The following is a 20,335-nucleotide window of genomic DNA, read 5'->3' on the forward strand; positions in this document are numbered from 1 at the left end:
TTTGGAGAGTCGATTTAACATCTTCTAGATTGTATTTGGGTCCAGAGTAATCTCTAAGTGTTGAATTAACACTGCCTTTTTTACTGGATAGGGTAAGACTAGTATATACTGTACAGTCAAGTGAAGTCAAGGTTAGGCATGAGAAGAATACAGTATTAACTTAGTGGGGCTATGGTGAGAGGTGGTTAGGGCATCCACAAAGTTCCTTTGTACGTTAACCCTGAGTGAAATGGCACATCTTCCCATTCAACCCAGACACGGCCCCTGTTATAAATGAGGTGTTACCAGAATGGCAAAAAAAACAAGTCATAATGTGTTACCAATGGCCTTATATACCAACATAATGGTTTGGTAGTAGAGAGTAGTAGGCTACGGGGTTTTCCAGTGACTATTGCAGCGCCACGCTGGTGGAATGGCGTGCCTTATGGAGCTATGACCGCTATGAGTTCATTTTGATGGGAGAATGAAGCAGTAAGACCCTTTCATAAGAGAATTTGCATCATAGCTCAGTTAGTCACTTAACCACCAGCCAACAGTACGCACTTGTACTTCTGCAAAGTATTGTACTTCTGCTACACTTTTGTATTGACTCTGTATGATCCAGTAAACAGGCAGTCAGCTAGGTTAGCTTTAAACGAAGTGAGGAGTAACAAAAAGGAATTTAATACTGGCTGAACTAACTGAACGACTCCCAGTGTACAGGTAGTCAAATACATGGTGACACACTTGGAGCCAACTGAAGGTAACACTTTTGGTGTGAATATCACCACTTCCTATGACAGATACAGGTATGGCCAGGGAAGCTGACAGGGGTGAAACAAAGGGTCAGTTGCCCCGGGCCCAGGGAGAGAGGGATCCGAGAATGGGGTCCTCATTGGATTGCCTATGTATTGGGTGGGGGGTCCTTCAGATGACTTTGTCCCGAGCCTGGCAAAAGCTGTCAGTGGTCCTGGGGCATGGATGTTCATAACTTTCATTTTGTTCTCTCAACAGACTATGAAAGACTTCGCATTGGTGGTTTGGTCGTTGCCGCGATGCTAGTGTGTGGTGGTATTGCTGTCATAATGTGTAAGTAAAATAAACTTCATCTAAAGTGATATTGTGTGTTCAATCTCAGTGTGATTCAGCATATGCCATGTTTCTGGCCACTAATCTATCGGTTTCTGTCCGACTTGAATTCACAGATGGCAAGTGCAAGCCAAAGAAGTGAGTTTCCCAGGCTTTTTCTTTCTTAAGTGCCCAAATACATATCAGAAAATGGTAAATGGAGGCAGATGGCATTTCACATCAATGTTTCTTTTTCTTACCAACACAGGAAGGGGGAGGATGACTCAAGTGAAATCTGAGCGCCTCCAGAGGACTGCATCAGTTTGTGATTTGTTGTCATGACAGCCGTAATCATGTTTGAGGGGTCTGATGTTGCTGGGGTGACGGGAGGACTCTGGAGATACCCTGTAAAGTGACACAAAAAAAGTATTCAAGTGCATTCATCCTTTGCTTTCATTATTGCTGTGTATATGCTACTGGAATCAACCTTTTCATATACTGTGCTGTAGATATGAACTAGTTGTAGTGTAGAGAGTACAATTTTGTATAACTTGCTGTTTAATGCAAAATAACAACACATTGTGTGATCAGATGATAGACCTACATATATCTTGAACCTGGTTTTCATTGGGGAAATGGAAAAATAAAAACTTTGTTGTCTTTTATGATCATGTGAAAGATTCTGGTTGAACTAAATTGGAGTAGCATATGCAATAACCAATCCAAGCCAACTGCAATGCCAAGCAGCGCACGCTGTTTGGATAGGGCGTGCGTACAAACCTAAAAATGAAAGTCTACTCCGCCCTGAAGTGGCTAGCATCAATTCAAAACTCAGCCCATTTCCAAACTGAGCCAACCTGTTGAACGTCAGTTGAAAAGGGCGTTGGTCTCTGGTGTTCTAAAGCAACAGATAGAGTCTATAAGGTGTAGGGGGCCAACAAAGGATTCGTGGGCAGCTTTTACCCTGCGTACTTTCTTCACGTGTGAAAAGACTTGTAGGTAAGTGCTCACGAGTATCCTATAAGGCGTTCCGAACTAGTCTGTAATAGTCTAATAAAATATTTACCCTTTACAGGCACATTATAGGATACGTGTGTAACTACAGTTACATGTTTGTGGTATTACGTTTTCTTGCCAACATATGCCACATTTAAGTGGGAAACAGCAAGGTTTATTGTGACACAGTATCTTGATGTTTTAATGACTAACATTCCCCATCTTGTATGCTGTTGTGTGCGGATGAACCGTCGTCACATGTTAAGAGAACTGGGATTTTATTTCCGGATTATTTACTGTAATTTGCCATGCAGTCTCCACATCATTTTTCAGTTAATAGCCTACCATTCAACCGGAACACTTGGAACTTTCTGAACACAGATGGAAACGCCATTTTCTGTCATGGACTATAGGCTATGTGTTGTAAAGAATTGCGGCGTGTGATGGAAATTTGCTATGGAAATAGACAGTAATTTGCAGATAACAGCTGGGTACGTCTCAAAAGGCTACGTGGTAAAGCGCAGCATGTGCGGCAGAACTTGCGCAACATAGGCTACCGTGACTACCCTGACTTTCTTGTTGCGACTACTTTTACGCATACGGATTTGACCAGCTTAGCTATAAATGAAATATTGGGAGCACAGCAACTGCCATCATATTAACGTTTAGCCAACGCTCTCATTCTTTCTTTCATTGAAATGCAAATGCGCAACAGCCTCTCTCGTGGGTTTTAACTCAGAGAAAAGGCGCGCACGAGTGGGATGCAGTGTGCATTCCATCAGGACCGGTCGGGGGATTCTGACATTACACTGGACTTTCAGAATGACTGTACATTTGTGTAAAATAATGAACTTACATTGTATCCTTATTCTTCGCTCAGCATGCATCTTCCCAAAAACGTGTTTACTCTTTGTATCAATATTGGGGGTTGACCATCTTAAAACTGTCAAGATTTAATCGCTCTAGAGTTTTGATTTCACTCGTAATCCTAAAGAGTTTTGCTCTTAATGTAGTTGAGAAGTTATCGGCATGCTACATGTCTGCCATTGTTTGTGTTTGTGGGCGCTCCCGAAAACCTCCAGTTCCCGTTCCTGCCGCTTGTTCTTTTCCTTTATGTTGGAGGAAATAATGCAGGCAGCGTTGCAACTCTCCCTGGTTGCATTCTCTCTCCAGAGGATAGGTGGCGCGGTGGACGAATGAGTCATGGAAATTATATGACATTCCCCCGTGCGCCTCCCATAGCACCAACCCATGGAAATATCCCTCTCCACTGTATGGTGCCAGCATTAAGGGGTTACTCCACTGCGTGCCGAGGCAGGAAGCACGTGGTGTGAGTCAACCACACAGTCCCACAGGCAACGATGACTCAATTCACCGTGTTAACTCCTTATTGCAGTCTGAGAATGAGTGTTTTACATCAGCATACACACTTGTCCTCAATCTGGAGTATGTCTGTCTTTGTCAGTAGTTTGGATAGCTGTGTCGCTTACGCTCACTGTCACCACCAGTCTCTTGCCAGAGTGTCACTTTCCTTGCGGAAGGACATCATCTATCATTGCCAGTCGAGGCCCTTCAGGAAGCTGTACATGGGCTTAAGGGATGAATTATCTTGGGTTTAATACGGCCAAGACACTGGAATAGACAAAGGAAGTAATGAAGAGTGAAACCACCAATGATGGCAGACATTCACAGTGGTCTTGGTGTGCAACATCTCCTGCCATAGATGGAACGCAATACAGGAAGCTCAGAGCTGGGTACAGAAAAGACAGCTTAAAACATACAGGAAATGATGAAGAATATTAAAACAGAACCAATTCTACAAGGGACGGTAGACCTCTCTTTCACTGCCCACCCCATTGTCTTGGCATACAACAACAACAGGGCCAGCTCCAGTGAGGATATTTTTTCTCTCGATCCTGTTACAAAACAAAATGGCTGTCATGCCAATGCAATGAGGTCAACAACAGTCTCTACTTAGGGAAGTAGGACAGAGGGGCACAGAGTGGTAACCACGGCACCCAACAGGTGTCCTTCATGGCCAAGAGCAGAACATGGCTGTTGCACTGTCAAGGTCAAAGTCATTGGACTCTTTTGGAGGTCAAAGCATCAAAAGTCTATATCTCTTATACTCCCTTTCATCACAAACAGATAAATTGTGAATGCACTGTCACAAACACTGTGCTTACGACTGATCCCTATTTAGCATTATATTTCTTTTTTTTTCATTTCAACTCTATCAACATTGTTTTCTATCACAATGCTGTGTGTGTGTGTGTGTGTGTGTGTGTGTGTGTGTGTGTGTGTGTGTGTGTGTGTGTGTGTGTGTGTGTGTGTGTGTGTGTGTGTGTGCGCGCGTGCATGCGTATATGTCTACGTGTGTACTTACGTGCACGCCATACTTTTAAGTGTGCCGGGCTGGTGTCTATTCTCAGCAGCAGGCTTTTGTTCCTAAATTAGGCCCGTACAGTCATATTGGATTCCTGTGGCCACGTGGCCCAGGCTTCAAGGCTTCATGTGGCGTGTGGCTATGGTGGGCCTTTTGCGTTCTATGATCTGAGAGAGAGAATGAGGGGCTAGGACAAATAGGCCTATACAAGACCTACACACAGTAACCAAATGCAAGGTTAACTCAACACAATTCTACAAACATATGCTCCCAATTGATATAGTGTTAATTCAACTCTTTGGGATAAACATAAGATAACACTGTTTAGAGTGTAGAGGGTTTCATAGAGCATATATGGTTTTGCAGTGTTAATTCAGCACTGAGTGAGTTGGAGTCCTTAGCAGCTTGTCATCAGTGGACCTGAGAGCTCGAGCAGGGGCATAAAAAGAGAGCATGTCAGAGATGTTACTAGGGACAAGTCCATTTAATGCTTTAAATACTGGCAGAAGAATCTTAAAGTCAATTCTGTATGAGACAACCAGTGCAGGTCTGTGTTGTTTGTGTTGGGCCTTTGCATCTGCCTTTGATATCCGTGATCTGAGAGAGAGAGGATGAAGGGGTGGGACAAATACACACAAGAGCCACAAACAGGAACCCGGCAGCAGGCAGGGCTGGACCACACACCACGGGCCCTCTCCAGATGAAGACTAACACATGCAATCTGGAGTACTCCTGCCTCTCTGTCTCGCTTAGCTTTCTTTCTGTCTCGCTTAGCTTTCTTTCTTTCTTTCTTTCTTTCTTTCTTTCTTTCTTTATTATTCTTTGTCATTTGCCATATCTTTGCCATAAAGTCCTTCTTCTTCTTCTTCTTCTTCTTCTTCTTCTTCTTCTTCTTCTTCTTCTTCTTCTTCTTCTTCTTCTTCTTCTTCTTGTAATTGCCCATCACCATTTTTTATACTGTACAAGAAAGGTAAACAGACAGACAAACAAACGGACAGAGAAAGAGAGACAGACGGACAGTCAAACATATATGAGGACGCACGCAATGATCAGGCTTGTCAACTCACTGTGTTTATTGAACAAGCAAATGCAAACATACACATGAGCACAAATGGATACATACACACACATCACGCAAACACACACACACGCGTGCGCGCACACACACACACACACACACACACACACACACACACACACACACACACACACACACACACACACACACACACACGAACACACACACACACACACACACACACACACACACATGGAAACACTGAAATGAAAACACACAAATAAACACACATACTCAGCTGCTGCAGGGTCCTTGACCTTGAGGTGGTGACAGGCTGTAGAATCTTTAGAGGAGCACCAAGCATTAGGCACAAGCCTAGGAAGGCAAATGGGAACCCACAACTCTCTCTCTCTCTCTCTCTCTCTCTCTCTCTCTCTCTCTCTCTCTCTCTCTCTCTCTCTCTCTCTCTCCACTGATGTCTGCTGTCTATATTTCGGACGTTTCTCTCTGTCTTGCTGATGAGTGTTTGCTCTCTCTTTCTAATGTTTCTGTTTTTCTCTTTCTGATTACTCTCTCTGTCTTTCTCTCTCTGTCTTTGTCTCTGTCTCCGTCTCTCTCTCTCTCTCTCTCTCTCTCTCTCTCTCTCTCTCTCTCTCTCTCTCTCTCGCTCTCTCTCTCTCCACTGATGTCTGATGTCTATATTTCGGATGTGTCTCTCTTCGTCTTGCTGAATAGTGTTTCTTTGCTACCTTTGCTCTCTCTCTCTTTCTTTCTTTCCATCTCTCGCTTTCTAATATTTCTGTTTTACTCTTTCTGATTTATCTCTCTCTCTGTCTGTCTCTCTCACACACACACACACACACGCACGCACACACACACACACACACACACACACACACACACACACACACACACACACACACACACACACACACACACACACACACACACACACACACACACACGCTTGCTTGCTTGCTCTCAATGATGTCTGATGGCTCTCTTTCTTGTGTTTCTGTCATTATCTTTCTGATTAGTCTCTCTCTCTCTCTCTCTCTCTCTCTCTCTCTCTCTCTCTCTCTCTCTCTCTCTCTCTCTCTCTCTCTCTAATGGCCCTGGTGCATTAGCTCTTTGGAAGGCCACAGGATCAGTCACATGGCCAGAGACAGCGTGCTGATCCAGAGGCCTGGCCAGCTGGCCTCATGCCTTCTCTTCTCTTCCTCCTCCTCTCTCTTCCTCCTCCTCTCTCTTCCTCTTCCTCTCTCTTCTCTATTCCTCCTCCTCTCTCTTCTCTCTTGCTCCTCCTCCTCCCTCCTCTCTCTTCCTCCTCTTCCTCATCTTCCTCCCTCACCCAGCTCACTTGCTCGCCTCAGCACAGTCCTCAAAGGACACTGGAGCAATCTGTAGGGAAGTGCCAGTGGCATAGCAGAGCACCCACATACCCCCACATGCATGTATGCACACACACACACGCACGCACGCACACACGCACACGCACACACACTTCACATACTTCCACCTTCAGCTGTCTGGTGACAAAGTTGCTTCTTTGTTTGGAAAGATGATGTCATCATCATGTGATAGTTGGAAAGGATGGAAAAAAAGATTCATTATTGTTATTAAAGATCATTGTATTTGTTAGCCATTGTATTTTGTATTTATTGGATATGTCATTTAGTTTATTTGTGTTTGACCGTTTAGTGTATTTAGACTAAATACACTAGAGATGTCTAGTCTTAATTTGTCTTTTGGACATCTAAGTACTGTATATTGGAGTGTTGTTTGAATTGTACCATTGAAACAACATTTGTTGTTATCAGTGCCACTAGAAGCTGTGGATCTTACAGTTTTTTTTCAATTGCTAACAAGCGCTTACCCATACTTTGGATACTTTTTCTAAACTCTTAACACAGACTACCACCTATCAAGCACAATTGGCCAAACTGTTCATTTTCTTCTCAAAAGCACACACTGTCAAATATACACAAAGGAATGCATTCATTGACTGCTACTTGTGTGAAAAAGGCATGTAATGTGTCAACTGTATGGCAATGGAAAGCCCTTGGTGTGCTAACTGTATTAAGAGTTTTGCAAATGTCGCTGAGGATTGGACAAAAGCTTGTTAGCAATTGAAAAAAACTGTATCTCTGCTTCTTAATGGTTCTACTATGTGGTTGACCACAGAGCTAACAGATGATTCCTTTCAGATACGTATTCTTGGTCCAGAAGAAGGGATAGAGATACAGAGGGAGACAGAAATGGAGAGAATAGTACATTAGCGGAAAGGAAAAAGAGACGAATGGCGTTTGAAGTTCTCCATTCTATCCTTGAGGGTTAGATGCACACAGCCATCTCTGACGTCGTGCCGCTTCTTGCAGCCTTGATGGCGTGACAATGGCTTGCAGTGTCTTGCGTAAGCAATGCCTTATTTTAATGATGAGCCCTGCTATGACCAGTCATCCAGGTTTCAACAGTGAAAGCTTTTGTAAAAGCTCAGCCTGTCCCCAGGGGAAACAGTGATGCAACAGGGAAAAGGCATGCTTTCATGAAAAGGTAACCTGGGACGCTGTTCTGTGGTGTGCAAAGCAAACTTTGTGGGAAAACTGGGCAGACCTGCCCAGCCACACGCCCTTCCCATAAGGACCAGTAAAAGGTCGGGTGAGGAGCAAAGTGAGAGGGGGATGGGTGGTGAAAGAGGGGTTGAGGGTTTTATTGCGGCGTGAGACTACACTTGCAGCGGAACACGCCGGGCGAGTCTGCACACGGCCCCTGGGCTGCATGGCCGATTAACGTCTGTATGCTCAGTGAAGGAGGCTGTGCCAACGTTACCACCACCAACCAGGAAGACAAGATGCTCATTATCACCAAAGCATGAAAGAACAACTCCCCCCTCTCCGTTTCCCCTAACATGCTCTATCGCTTGTCTCTACGTCATCACCACACACTAACCCCCCAATGCCAAACCCAACACCTCACATAAAGGGAGCACACAAGACTGAGGAGAGAGAGAGAGAGAGAGAGAGAGAGAGAGAGAGAGAGAGAGAGAGAGAGAGAGAGAGAGAGAGAGAGAGGGAGTGTGTGTGTGTGTGTGTGTGTGTGTGTGTGTGTGTGTGTGTGTGTGTGTGTGTGTGTGTGTGTGTGTGTGTGTGTGTGTGTGTGTGTGTGTGTCTGCTCCATGTTTGTGTGGCAAGGGTGGGTGCTGTGGGTAGGTGCCATCGGAGGGGGGGCATACTTGGCAAGACTGCCTGCCATTCTTATAGTACACGACGTGGGGGTGTTTAATCCAAGTGAGAAGTGTAATGTGACACCGTTTGTGAAAAAATAGTAGGCCTGAGAATGGGCAGGCACAAAACGTGCACCAGTTCATCATAACATTTCCTGAACTATGTCTAAGACATCGGCCCCAGGCATTCTGATCCAGCTGGCTCGGTTGCCGTTTCATGGTAGCAGCTTAGCTATTTCAGCCACGACATTCACAGGAGCTGTGCACCTTAGGTTTTATGATATTACGTTATATATTGTCGTCACATTATACGCAGTCCAGCATCCACGTTTGTAAGAATAACGTAATACACTAACTCATGTCTGGCAATAATGTGGCAGCTATTTTTGACGTGCATTTGATGTTCTAATATGAATGGTAGAGGAAGTCAAGTCAAGAAAAAAAGACTGCCGCTCTGTTTACGGGGTTGGGTAGGGGGCATTTTCTTCACAGTTGGTGCGGTTGCTTGGGAGAGCCTAGCTGAGGAATGAGGGCTGACCTCCAGTGAGAGGGGTGTGTGATATGGAGCCAGGGCCGCTGACAGCTTTGATCAGGTCCGGGGGGCAAAGTCAACTGAAACAGCCCCCCTTTCAAGACATAGGCAATGGCATAGGTTACAGTGTACTACAGGATAACTGACCCCTTTGCCCCCCCGGCGAGTGAGTTCCTCCTTATGTCATGAATCCTTAAATGGCCTGTCGACATGCCACAGTACGGGTTACTTAGACACCATATTGTCAGTACACTAATGCCACTTTTCCACTCGACACAGCGTGATTCGGCTGCCACTTTTAGCTTTTCGATTGGACACGACCTAGCTCAATTGAAGAGCAAAATGCGGTGGCCGAGTCGCACTGTGTCGAGCTGAAGGCCTACCAGAAGCCCACCAGTGGAAAAGAGGCATTACTGTACAGTTAGTTTGTCTTATTTCAGACGGGGCCATTTACAGGGAAGTCCCAGTACCAGAGTTAGATGTAAAGCTAATTTTCATCTTAGAGTGTTCACTGTAAGATGAGGAAGTCTCTGCAAGTTCTCTGTTGTCCCAGACTCTCGTTCACAGTGGTAACAGAAGGCCTATATCCGTCCATAACTGTACATACTTAACAGTAACTTACAGAGAACATGCATTACTTCACAGTAATTCACAGAGCATGCGTTACTTACAGTAACAGTAACTACACTAGCTACACTACATTGCAGGAGTGTTAACGGAAGGAATGGCATCAGCTTGAAACATAATGTCATGTTTAAAGGGGTGACTCACTTGACCTTGTGGACCTAATCAGTGTGGGGGATTTTTCGTTTTCTTTGGAAATCAGTGGACTGTCCTGAGTGTGACTCTTGTAGCGTGACATCTCCTGTATAATTTCACATTGTGTGCTTCAGTGTTCTCATCAGATAGTTTTATCTGATCAGTTATATAAACAGACATTGAGGTCTGGGGATTTGTAAATTGCCTGGAAGGCCTAACTGTGCCAGAGGCTAATCTGCTAACCCTTTGTCGGGGAGTTTGGTCAGGCTGTGGGGTTTGATCAAAGAAGAGCAATATTGGAGGTTCATTTTGGCACAACATGAAATGTGATGATCCTCTGTGTGCCTGTGTGTGTGTGTGTGTGTGTGTGTGTGTGTGTGTGTGTGTGTGTGTGTGTGTGTGTGTGTGTGTGTGTGTGTGTGTGTGTGTGTGTGTGTGTGTGTGTTTGTGTGTGTGTGCGTGGTACAGATTCTAAGGGCCCAAGCACTGATAGGGGCCCTTAAGGGGGCCCAAGCACTGAGAGGGGTCCTTAAGGGGGGTCAAAATTCGAATCTTTCATGGGGCCCAGCATTTCTGGCAGCGCCCCTGTGTGTGTGTGTGTGTGTGTGTGTGTATGTGTGTGTGTGTGTGTGTGTGTGTGTGTGTGTGTGTGTGTGTGTGTGTGTGTGTGTGTGTGTGTGTGTGTGTGTGTAGTCTGGAGGATATTGCCTCAGCCTTTTTACTGTGTATGTAGGTGTTGCAAACTGGTAGTAAGACATTATATGCTCTACCTTCCTTTTATGTTCGAGTGCATAATGTCCATTGATCGTCTTTTCACTTATTTCTAGATTCTAGATTATAGATTTAAAGGTACACTATGTGAGATTTTTAGTTGTTTATTTCCAGAATTCATGCTACCCATTCTCTAATGTTACAGTTTTCATGAATACTTACCACCACCATCAAATTCTAAGTATTCATTATGACTAGAAAAATTGCACTTTTCATACATGAAAAGGGGGATCTTCTCCATGGTCCGCCATTTTGAATTTCCAGAAATCGCCTTTTTTAGCTGCAAAAATGACTGTACTTGGGCCATACTAGAAAATATTAGTTTATTACCTAGTAAACTGTCATCAAATTTTGCAATAGGCAGCCCAGTTTCAATGAGCAGCATAGTTGCACTACCTTTTTTGACCATTTCCTGCACAGTGTACCTTTAACTTTACTTCTGGTTAACTTGACGTTTCACACTTCAGCTGGCAGGTGCGTTGGAGACGAGTTGGTACTCAGTTTCACTGATGAATTTCTAAAACTGAAATGTTGTGAATAAAGTTAAAGTGAAATATTCAGTGCGCTGGAGTTTTATAGTGTCTTTTCTGGATTCTAGTTTCAGCAAGCACGAGTCGCTTGGTGCACTGGGGGTCAGATCTTACATCAGAGGGAAAAAAGGGACCAGGCTGGAAGGCGCAGGTCGTTATTGTTGACATTGGAACCGCCTTTGTTTTTTCAGTCCTGGCATTTTCTGTTCGCTGGCCCCGGTGGAGTGTGTGTAATCAGATCAAACGGCTTGTGGGGGGACGCACTAATTTGATTTGGTCTTCTCCGTACGAGCAGGACTTAAATTGAACAATGGCTTGAGTTTCGCTCTTATCTTTTTAGAGTGGGCATTACCAACTCAGTGGGAGCCAGACCAAGTGAAGTACCAATATCTACACGTCACGACTCACAATGGGCCTCCACCATAATGATTATCGTCTGAATATCTGAATGTCTATATATAAAAAACATATTAGTAACTGATGTCTTTTCTTTCTTTGGCAGGTATGCACTCAGAGATGGCAAAGATGTTTGCAGCTGTCTTTTTCACATGTGAGCAACCTTTTTACTTTATTTTTTTGTATTTGTATAATGTAGGCATATATTTTAAAACAAAAATTTGTTTATAATATGAATCATATAAAGTATATGCATAATATATGTAGCATATGCGTTTAAACAGAGAGAGAGAGAGAGAGAGAGAGAGAGAGAGAGCGAGAGAGAGAGAGAGACCATGCACACACCACAATGATATGTACCAGTAGCACCTGTTGTTACCCACAATAAAATCGTCCATGAAATAGACCTACATTAAATGTTCTCAGTGTTAATGATTAACCTTGGAGGAGACTGTCCCATTGTTGCCTGACCATCCTTTGTGCACCCACTCCCACTACAAGTCTTCAATGCCTTCTGCTGCAAAGGGCCTATATGCTGTACATTTGTATTGATTTGCAATGGAAATTACTCACATGTTCGTGTTTTCGTTTTGCCCACAGTTGTGTCCTTGGTTCTGGCAGAGACACAGGATCAACGTATGTAACAACAGTATTATTTCACAGATTATTGTGTTTATTTGAGACATTTTGCCCCAACACATTTCTCAACAGAATACGGTCCTCAGCTGTGTGTAGTACATTGAATAAATGGTTTGTGTGTTGTAATAAATGTTATTTTATTTACGTCCTATAGCGCCAGAGGATGACCCTTTCACCTTTGGTAAGTCTGAAGAAAATATTTTGAAATATACACACTGTATTTTTACATATTAACATGATATTGTGTCAGGTTGAGAAAAAAAAAAACTGGCTTATGTATAACGTGTGCATTAATCTCTCTCTCTCTCTCTCTCTCTCTCTCTCTCTCTCTCTCTCTCTCTGTCTTCTGATTCTCTCTATTTCTATTTTTTATGCCTTTCTCCCTGTTTCATTCATAATTTCCTTCTCTTTCGTTCGTTCATTCTTTCTTTCTTTCTTTCTTTCTTTCTTTCTTTCTTTCTTTCTTTCTTTCTTTCTTTCTTTCTTCTCTGCTCTCTCTCCAGACTACCACAGGCTGCGTGTTGGGGGTTTGATTCTGGCAGCCGTCTTGTGTCTCATTGGCATTACCATCCTCCTAAGTGAGTAACACACACACACACACACACACACACACACACACACACACACACACACACACACACACACACACACACACACACACACACACACACACACACACACACGATGAGGGCCGCACCCAGCCACTGTACACAAACAGGAAACGCCTGGCTGGGTCATCCTGCACTCAGGAATTTGCATCTAATTACCGCATCCCAGAGGAGTAGACATACGGTATAGTACTCCTCATCATTTTATGCACTTCATAACATTCATAAAATCTTATTTACTGTAACAGCAGTGTCCAAAGAACACCAGGAATACAAATCATACACAGTGAATAATTCAGTGTTCATTCCACACTTATAGAGTACTCTGGGACCAAATACACTCTAGATGACGTTAGACTGACTCTCTAAAGGTTGAATTATCCCCTGTGTGCAGCAGTTAAAGGATAACAATCTGCCTATTTCAATATGCTGTTGTTTTGCTCACGCTATACTTAACTTGCCAGTACCCGCTGATGCTGCATATTTCGACTCAGCCATTTCCGAGATCTCAGCTATTCTAATGGGGGCAGCCTTTGCATTAAAAACTTTCTTAACATAGGCCTACTCCAAATACTATCTCAAAAGGTATCGCTGTTTGCTAGTTGTCAGCTGGTTTTGCATAACCTTTTGGATGTTATTGGGAACAAATCAAGAACGCCCCATCACAATGACCAGGATCTCAGAAAAGGCTGAAGAAAAAAATAATAAGCTCCGGCACTGATAAGTCCAGGCTAGTGTGAGCATTACAACTGCATATCGAAATGGGCAGAAATTACCCTTTAATAGTGGGGGCATGGCTGCCTTTTTTCCTGATCATATTATTTTCTTGTGTTTATTCATAAAGGTGGCCGTTGCCGATGCAAGTTCAACCAGGACAAAAGGTAAGACACTTTATATTACAGACTTATGATTTGCTTTGATTTCATTTTCAGAAAAAATACTAATATTTAGGCCCATTGCTGTAGTCAGTCATGCGAAGCTATATCAATTAATCAAATATTCAGAAGTGACCTTTTTTTGAAGATGTGATTTCAGCAATTGTTAACAGAAATAAAACATTGCAAAGTGGCGATCATTGTATGCATCTTCTAAGCTTTCGTTTTTATACTATTGCACTGCATAAAAAAGGAAGAAGTATGGTAGTACAAAGAGCATATTGTACTGTGAACTGAATACAATGATAACATAACATACAGTGAGTCCAATATGTATTTGATCCCTTGCTGATTTTGTTGGTTTGCCTACTAACAAAGACATGATCAGTCAATAAATGTTATGATAATATGTATTCTAATATGGAGAGACAGAATATCAAAAAGAAAATCCAGAAATTAACTGAAGAGAATATATATTAATTTATTTCCATTTCATCGAGCAAAATAAGTATTTGATCCCCTGCAAACTGATTACAGTTCCGGGCCCACAGACCAGATGGGCACTTCCGATCAACTTGCCATCTGAATTAAAGACACCTGTACATACTAACATGCATAAAATACACATTGAATCAGCAGAATCAGTCCATAGTATGAGTGAATCAGTCACACTCCAACCTCACCAGCATGGGAAAGACCAAAGAGTGGTCAAATGATATCAGGGACACGATTTTAGACCTGAACAAAGATTAAATGGGCTGCAAAGCCACAAGAAAGAGACTGGGTATTAATGGCCCAGCTGTTGATGCATGTCTTCCAAAATGTGAGGAATACAAAATGACTATCCATCAGCCTGTCTGGGGTTCTATACAAGATTTGACCTTTTGTAGGGATTTGATAATCATGAGAACTGAAAGAAATCACCCTAGAGCTGTACGGGATGAACTAGGCAATGATATCAAAGCTACTGGGACCAAATTCACTAAGAAAACTACTGGTAGCACTTAATGCCACAGAGATTTAAAATCCTGTAGTGCACACATGGTACCTCTACATCAGAAGGAACCTGTGCAGTCCCACTTGAGGTTTGCCAACGAACATCAGACTGGTTTAGGATATGATACGGAGGTGCTGTAGTCAGATGAAACCAAAATCAAGCTGTTTCGCATTATCACAATTCAATGTGGTTTGAGAAAGAGTACTGCTGCCTATGATCCCAAGAACACCCTCCTCACCATCATGCATGAAAGTGGTATCATTATGGTTTGAGGGTGTTTGTCTGGCCAAGGCACAGGACAACTTCACATCGTCAACGAATGGATGGAGGGAGACATGTAATGTGCAAGCCTGAGTGCAAACGTCCTTCCCTCCACCACTACACTGAAGGGTGGGCCATTTTTGGATCTCCCAACATGATAATAATACACAACATACAGTCAAAGTAACGAAGGAGTGGCTCAATAAGAAGCATATTAAAGTCGTGAAGTGGCCTAGACAGTCTCCAAATATTAACCCTATAGTAATTCTATGGAGAGAACTGAACCTCCCATTTGCCAAGCTACAGCCACAAACTATTAATGTTTTAGAGATAATGTGCAAAGAAAAATGGGCAAAAATATGTTCTACTATATGGTCAAACATTGTCATCAACTAAAAGAAGCATCTGACCTCAGTGCTAGACAACTAGGGCTCATAACAGGTGCACTTTATACCTCTTTAGCTAGAGGGGTCAAATACTTATTTGCCTAAATTAAATACAAATAAATTAAAATATATTAATTTAAGTTATTTTCTGGAATTTCTTTTTGATATTCTGTCTCTCCATGTTTGAATACATATTATCATAAATGTATAGACTGATCATGTCTTTATTAGTGGGCAAACCGGCAAAATCAGCAAGGGATCAAATACATATTGGACTCACTGTATATACGATAGTGTATGAAGGTTTTTCGAAAACAGAACATACACAACTCTGTCTCAGTGAAAAAGCAATTTGTGGGAGAACGATGGGGTATGGCTGTGATCAGGGCTCTAAATTAACTTTTTTCATCATCAGCTAAAATGGCTACTACATGTTTATCTTACTAGCCAAAGACATACTCACTAATGGGTTAAGTTGCTAGTAAGTTAGTCTTTTCTACCAGCCATCCTGATTTATTACCAGCATTTAGCCAGTTGGTTGGTGTTCATTTGGAGCCCTTTTTTGTTTTGTTTTTTAAAGTATTTTGGGGGCTTTTGGGCCTTTATTATTACAGGACAGTGTGAGAGTAGACAGGAAACAATTGGGAGAGAGAGATGGGGCAGGGCTGGGAAATGACCCCGTCCATACTCGAACCGGGGTCCCCGCGGACATGCAAACCCAAATGTGGGGGGCTTACTGCGCTGTGCCACAGCGCCCCCCGGAGCCCTGGTTTTGATATTGCCGAGGCCTTACTCAAACCAGAGGCCCCACAGGCCAGTTGCCTGTTCATGCTAGGATACGTTACCAAAATGTGCCACAGTGATCCCCACAGAGGCCATTAAGAAGTCTTTTCGAGCTCTAGAGGGAAAAATCCACAGCTGTCATTTACAGTAAAAAATAGTACTGCCACTACTGTATCTCACAGTGATGATTATCCAGTTATCAGTCCTCTAGAGCCCCCGTGTGGACAGAGTTGGGCAGCTTTTGAAACACTGTTGACTGTTGTACTGTACCACAACCATGAAATGTGTTGTCAAGCTCAATTTAAATTCAATTTTAAATTGTAATTCACATTACTAGATTATGACTTACCTATGGTTACAGAGGTTGTTGAGTTTATGTACAGTAGTTGGTCATATTTTTGTTTCTGTCATTGAAAGTCGTGTCTTGTGAATACAGCTGAAATGTTCGAGCAAACTCAAGAATGCCAGTTAAGATTCTCCACATCAGCCATAAAACTCTAAAATGGAATCAAGCGTAGGCCTATTTTACACACATGTACCATACAGGGGGTGGAGCTATAGTGGGGGTCAGGCGAGCATTTGCGCCTTCTTGGTGGTGGTCCTCTATTATGACCTTGGCAGACAGTATGGAGAGGCATATCAGAGTTTTGCCCAGGGGCCCTTTGTGTAATTGTTCCGCCATACTACACCATACTGTTGTACACTGAAGTCAGAGTATTTGTGTGTGGCCTAAAGTCACAGTGACCAAGCCACAGGTCAAGTTTTTAAAAAGAGAAAGCTTCACTTTTGAAGAAACTGCCAATGTCTGGAATGTCTGCTGTAGTCAGTTAGGCTTTTCGCTGGCTGTGTACAATATCTGTCACACCCACACTCACTGGCATCTGGCATGAGGATATCGCAGCCTACTTAAGCACTCCATTCACATTCTTATCTTTTCTCCTCGCTGGGCAAACACACACACATGCGCGCACACGCACACACACACATACACGCGCGCACACACACACATGCGCACACACACACACACACACACACACACACACACACACACACACACACACACACACACACACACACACACACACACACACACACACACACACACACACACACACACACACACACACACACACACACACACAGCACCAGCAGGGACAAAGTCATCATCATCATCATAGCTTCTTTGACTTTATTTATGAATAATAAGTATTAGTCAACTTTGGGTACATCACATAGATCAGGAATCTTTTAAGGAAAAATACAGCTTTACACTAAGAAAGGTGTTCATGGACATTGAGTCATTTGGTTACAAAGCAAAGCATACTGAAACCTCATTATGACATTAAAATGCTCTCACTGAAATAGTAGTACTTTGTGAGGAATACTTGTATTTCTTTTCAGATGAATTCTTTAATGAAATCTTTTTTTTACTGTGCTCTTCAGGAGGCGAGCAGGAAGTGGTGGTGCTGCCCTCACTGATGCAGGTGAGTGTGTGTGTGTGTGTGTGTGTGTGTGTGTGTGTGTGTGTGTGTGTGTGTGTGTGTGTGTGTGTGTGTGTGTGTGTGTGTGTGTGTGTGTGTGTGTGTGTGTGTGTGTGTGTGTGTGTGTGTTTGTGTGTGTGTGTGTGTGTTTGTGTCTGTCTGTGTGTGGTGAAAGCATGCTTGTACAGGAGGCTGGATTTGCAAGCATTTACATGAGAGTGACTGTATTTGTGCAAGGTGTGGTCTAACACAAGTTAGAACAGATTGTGTGTTTGTGGAATCGTCTTTTCTTAGAGCCTCCACCTAATTCTATAATTTTGACTTTTAAATCTCAAAATTGGCCTGTAATCTCAAAGACTCAAAATAATGTGTTTACGGTAAATCTCACTTCGCATTGTCATTTTTTTTCAGCCCGAGCCAGCGAATGCTAGACAAGATCTGCTTTAAGGACTGGGGAGAAGTATGGAACTCACTGCAGTCAAACAAAGAGGCCTTAGTTCTTTTCCTACATAGTTACATGGAATAGAGTTCATTTTTTTTATTGAAGAAAAAAAAGGTGCGTCACCATCCATCACATGAAAAGTGTTAAGTGTTGTTCATTGTTTCGCATGCTCCATCCTCAACCATTTTTTTTTCAGCAGTGCATTTGGAGAGGAATATGTGATTTTCAAACAACAAAAACATTGTGAGCTCACTTGCATCCTCACCTTTAAGGCTTTTTAATATGTATATACTGTATGTGTAGTAGTCTGAAGAGTTTGAGATCACGTGTTAGTGTGCTTGAAAATATCACTGTATATGAACTAGTCATTGGTACGCCAGTATGTTGATTTTGTGCTTCTAAAAGGTTTGGCTAAGAGTCGAGAGTAACATGGGCTCATTCTATAGCCTCACTGATGTAACCATTCAGCAACATCACTACAGTTTTGTGTGTCTGTGTTGGTTTTTTAGTTGTTTTGCTCTGTGGAAATGTAATTACGTCTATATCACTGTTAATGTGCCTTTTCAAATTGTGAATATCTGGATACTGTTTAAAATCAAACAATACAAGAATTACACAGAGAATATTAAGCTGTGTGCCTTCCTGTTTTTTTTCTTGCTGTATTTGCATCTTGCGATGTTAAATATAATGTGAAGCTTAATCACGTTATATGGCAAATCTGACTGCCCGGGTTATTTAAAGAAGTTTTCAGTTTAACTTCATTCAATTATCTGGCAATGGGTGAAAACAGGAAACAAGAATATTGTTGCAATGAAGATGCATCGAAAAAACTGCATGGATCCAAATGGAAAGGCTCAAAGGTGAGGGTAGGTTCTCACGCTGAAAAAAGCCTTCTTTTTTCAATGTACTAACTACCGTCTCTTTTGGATGGTTGAAAGCAGCAGGCCCTTATGCAGGTCTTGTGTCATTCTGTGCTGCCCCCTCCTGGATAAAAGTTGTTACAGCATCAACAGAAGCAACAAAAGCAAATGATCAGAGATGGCAACAATCTGGCCCCAAATAAGGCCACCAACACTTCATAACACTTAATAAAATGTTTTTACACCCCACGTATGTATACAAACCAAATATCGTAACAATTCCTGTCCATTTCAACATACACTTTTCTTGTTCACAAATCACAACACAATGTAGCATTTTTTTGTTCAGACCTTTCCCAGATCCTGGCCACTATAATGGAGACATGTCTTATTAACATGATTTTAAACCAATGTCTTACATTCTCTGATTTCACCTCAGAGGTTATGCAACATCAGCGGACGCCTTACAAGACAGCAATACCTTTTGGTATGATATTTAGAGTATGTTGAGCATTTACATCTTTTTAAACAAACCGTGCCCCCATTAGAATGGTCAGAATCTCAGAGGGGGCAAAATAACACAAAAAAATAATGCTGTGTTGTAGGGTCCTGAACTCCTGATAAGTTACGGACGAATACAATACATGAGGAATACACTGGCAGGTTTAAATTGGCAGGATTTCCCCTGAAATGATAGCATTATTGACAAATCAAGTAGGCAGACAAACACACAAACAGACGAGTCAAGACAGTACTTGGTCATTATCTGCATGGGATCAGGTAAAAATATGCGAACAGGAGAAGTAGGCTGAAATGGGCTACAGTAGAGCTCTTGAAGGGAAACTGTAGGACACTTTTCAGTGCTGTGTAGATCATTATTTTAGTCAGTGCACTATTTCTCAAATCATTTGACACATTAGCAGAATTTCCTGAAAGATGACCTTTTAAATTGAGTAAAAATCATTCAGATTGTGTTGATATATGCCCATTTGACATACTATTTTATATGAAGTCGATGATTTCACTTGTAGGAGGAAAAAAGTCAAACGTTATCACTTCCGAAACAGGAAAATACCATATGATACACAAAACCTGCTTTATCATGCTATTCAAAAATGTATTCAGCAAATGACATACAACAACACTATACAGTTATACAATATGTTTCGATTCTTCTGAGGCTGATCAATATCTGATGGCACATATGAAGGCACGGCCCACTCGCTCCCTTTAAATATGCAGCAAGCCTGTGCTGACGAAGAAGGGAGGGGGGAAGGAAGGGGGGAAGGGAGGGGGGAAGGAAGGGAGGAAGGGAGGGGGGAAGGAAGGCGGGTTGCTACATTAT

General features: G+C 42.5%; 1 protein-coding gene across 1 annotated transcript; it reads left to right on the forward strand.

Annotated features, from left to right (window-relative positions):
- Positions 1–1,873: 1,873 nt before the first annotated feature.
- fxyd3 (FXYD domain containing ion transport regulator 3) lies at positions 1,874–18,757 on the forward strand. Its single transcript, XM_063199447.1, has 8 exons — positions 1,874–2,046; positions 11,765–11,812; positions 12,259–12,294; positions 12,452–12,478; positions 12,801–12,875; positions 13,750–13,786; positions 17,651–17,691; positions 18,100–18,757. Exons 2-8 carry the CDS (start codon positions 11,767–11,769, stop codon positions 18,117–18,119), a joined length of 282 nt encoding a protein of 93 aa, XP_063055517.1. The 5' UTR covers positions 1,874–2,046; positions 11,765–11,766; the 3' UTR covers positions 18,120–18,757.
- The last annotated feature ends 1,578 nt before the right edge of the window (positions 18,758–20,335 follow it).

Source organism: Engraulis encrasicolus, chromosome 5, assembly GCF_034702125.1.
Source record: "Engraulis encrasicolus isolate BLACKSEA-1 chromosome 5, IST_EnEncr_1.0, whole genome shotgun sequence".
Lineage (NCBI taxonomy): Eukaryota > Metazoa > Chordata > Actinopteri > Clupeiformes > Engraulidae > Engraulis > Engraulis encrasicolus.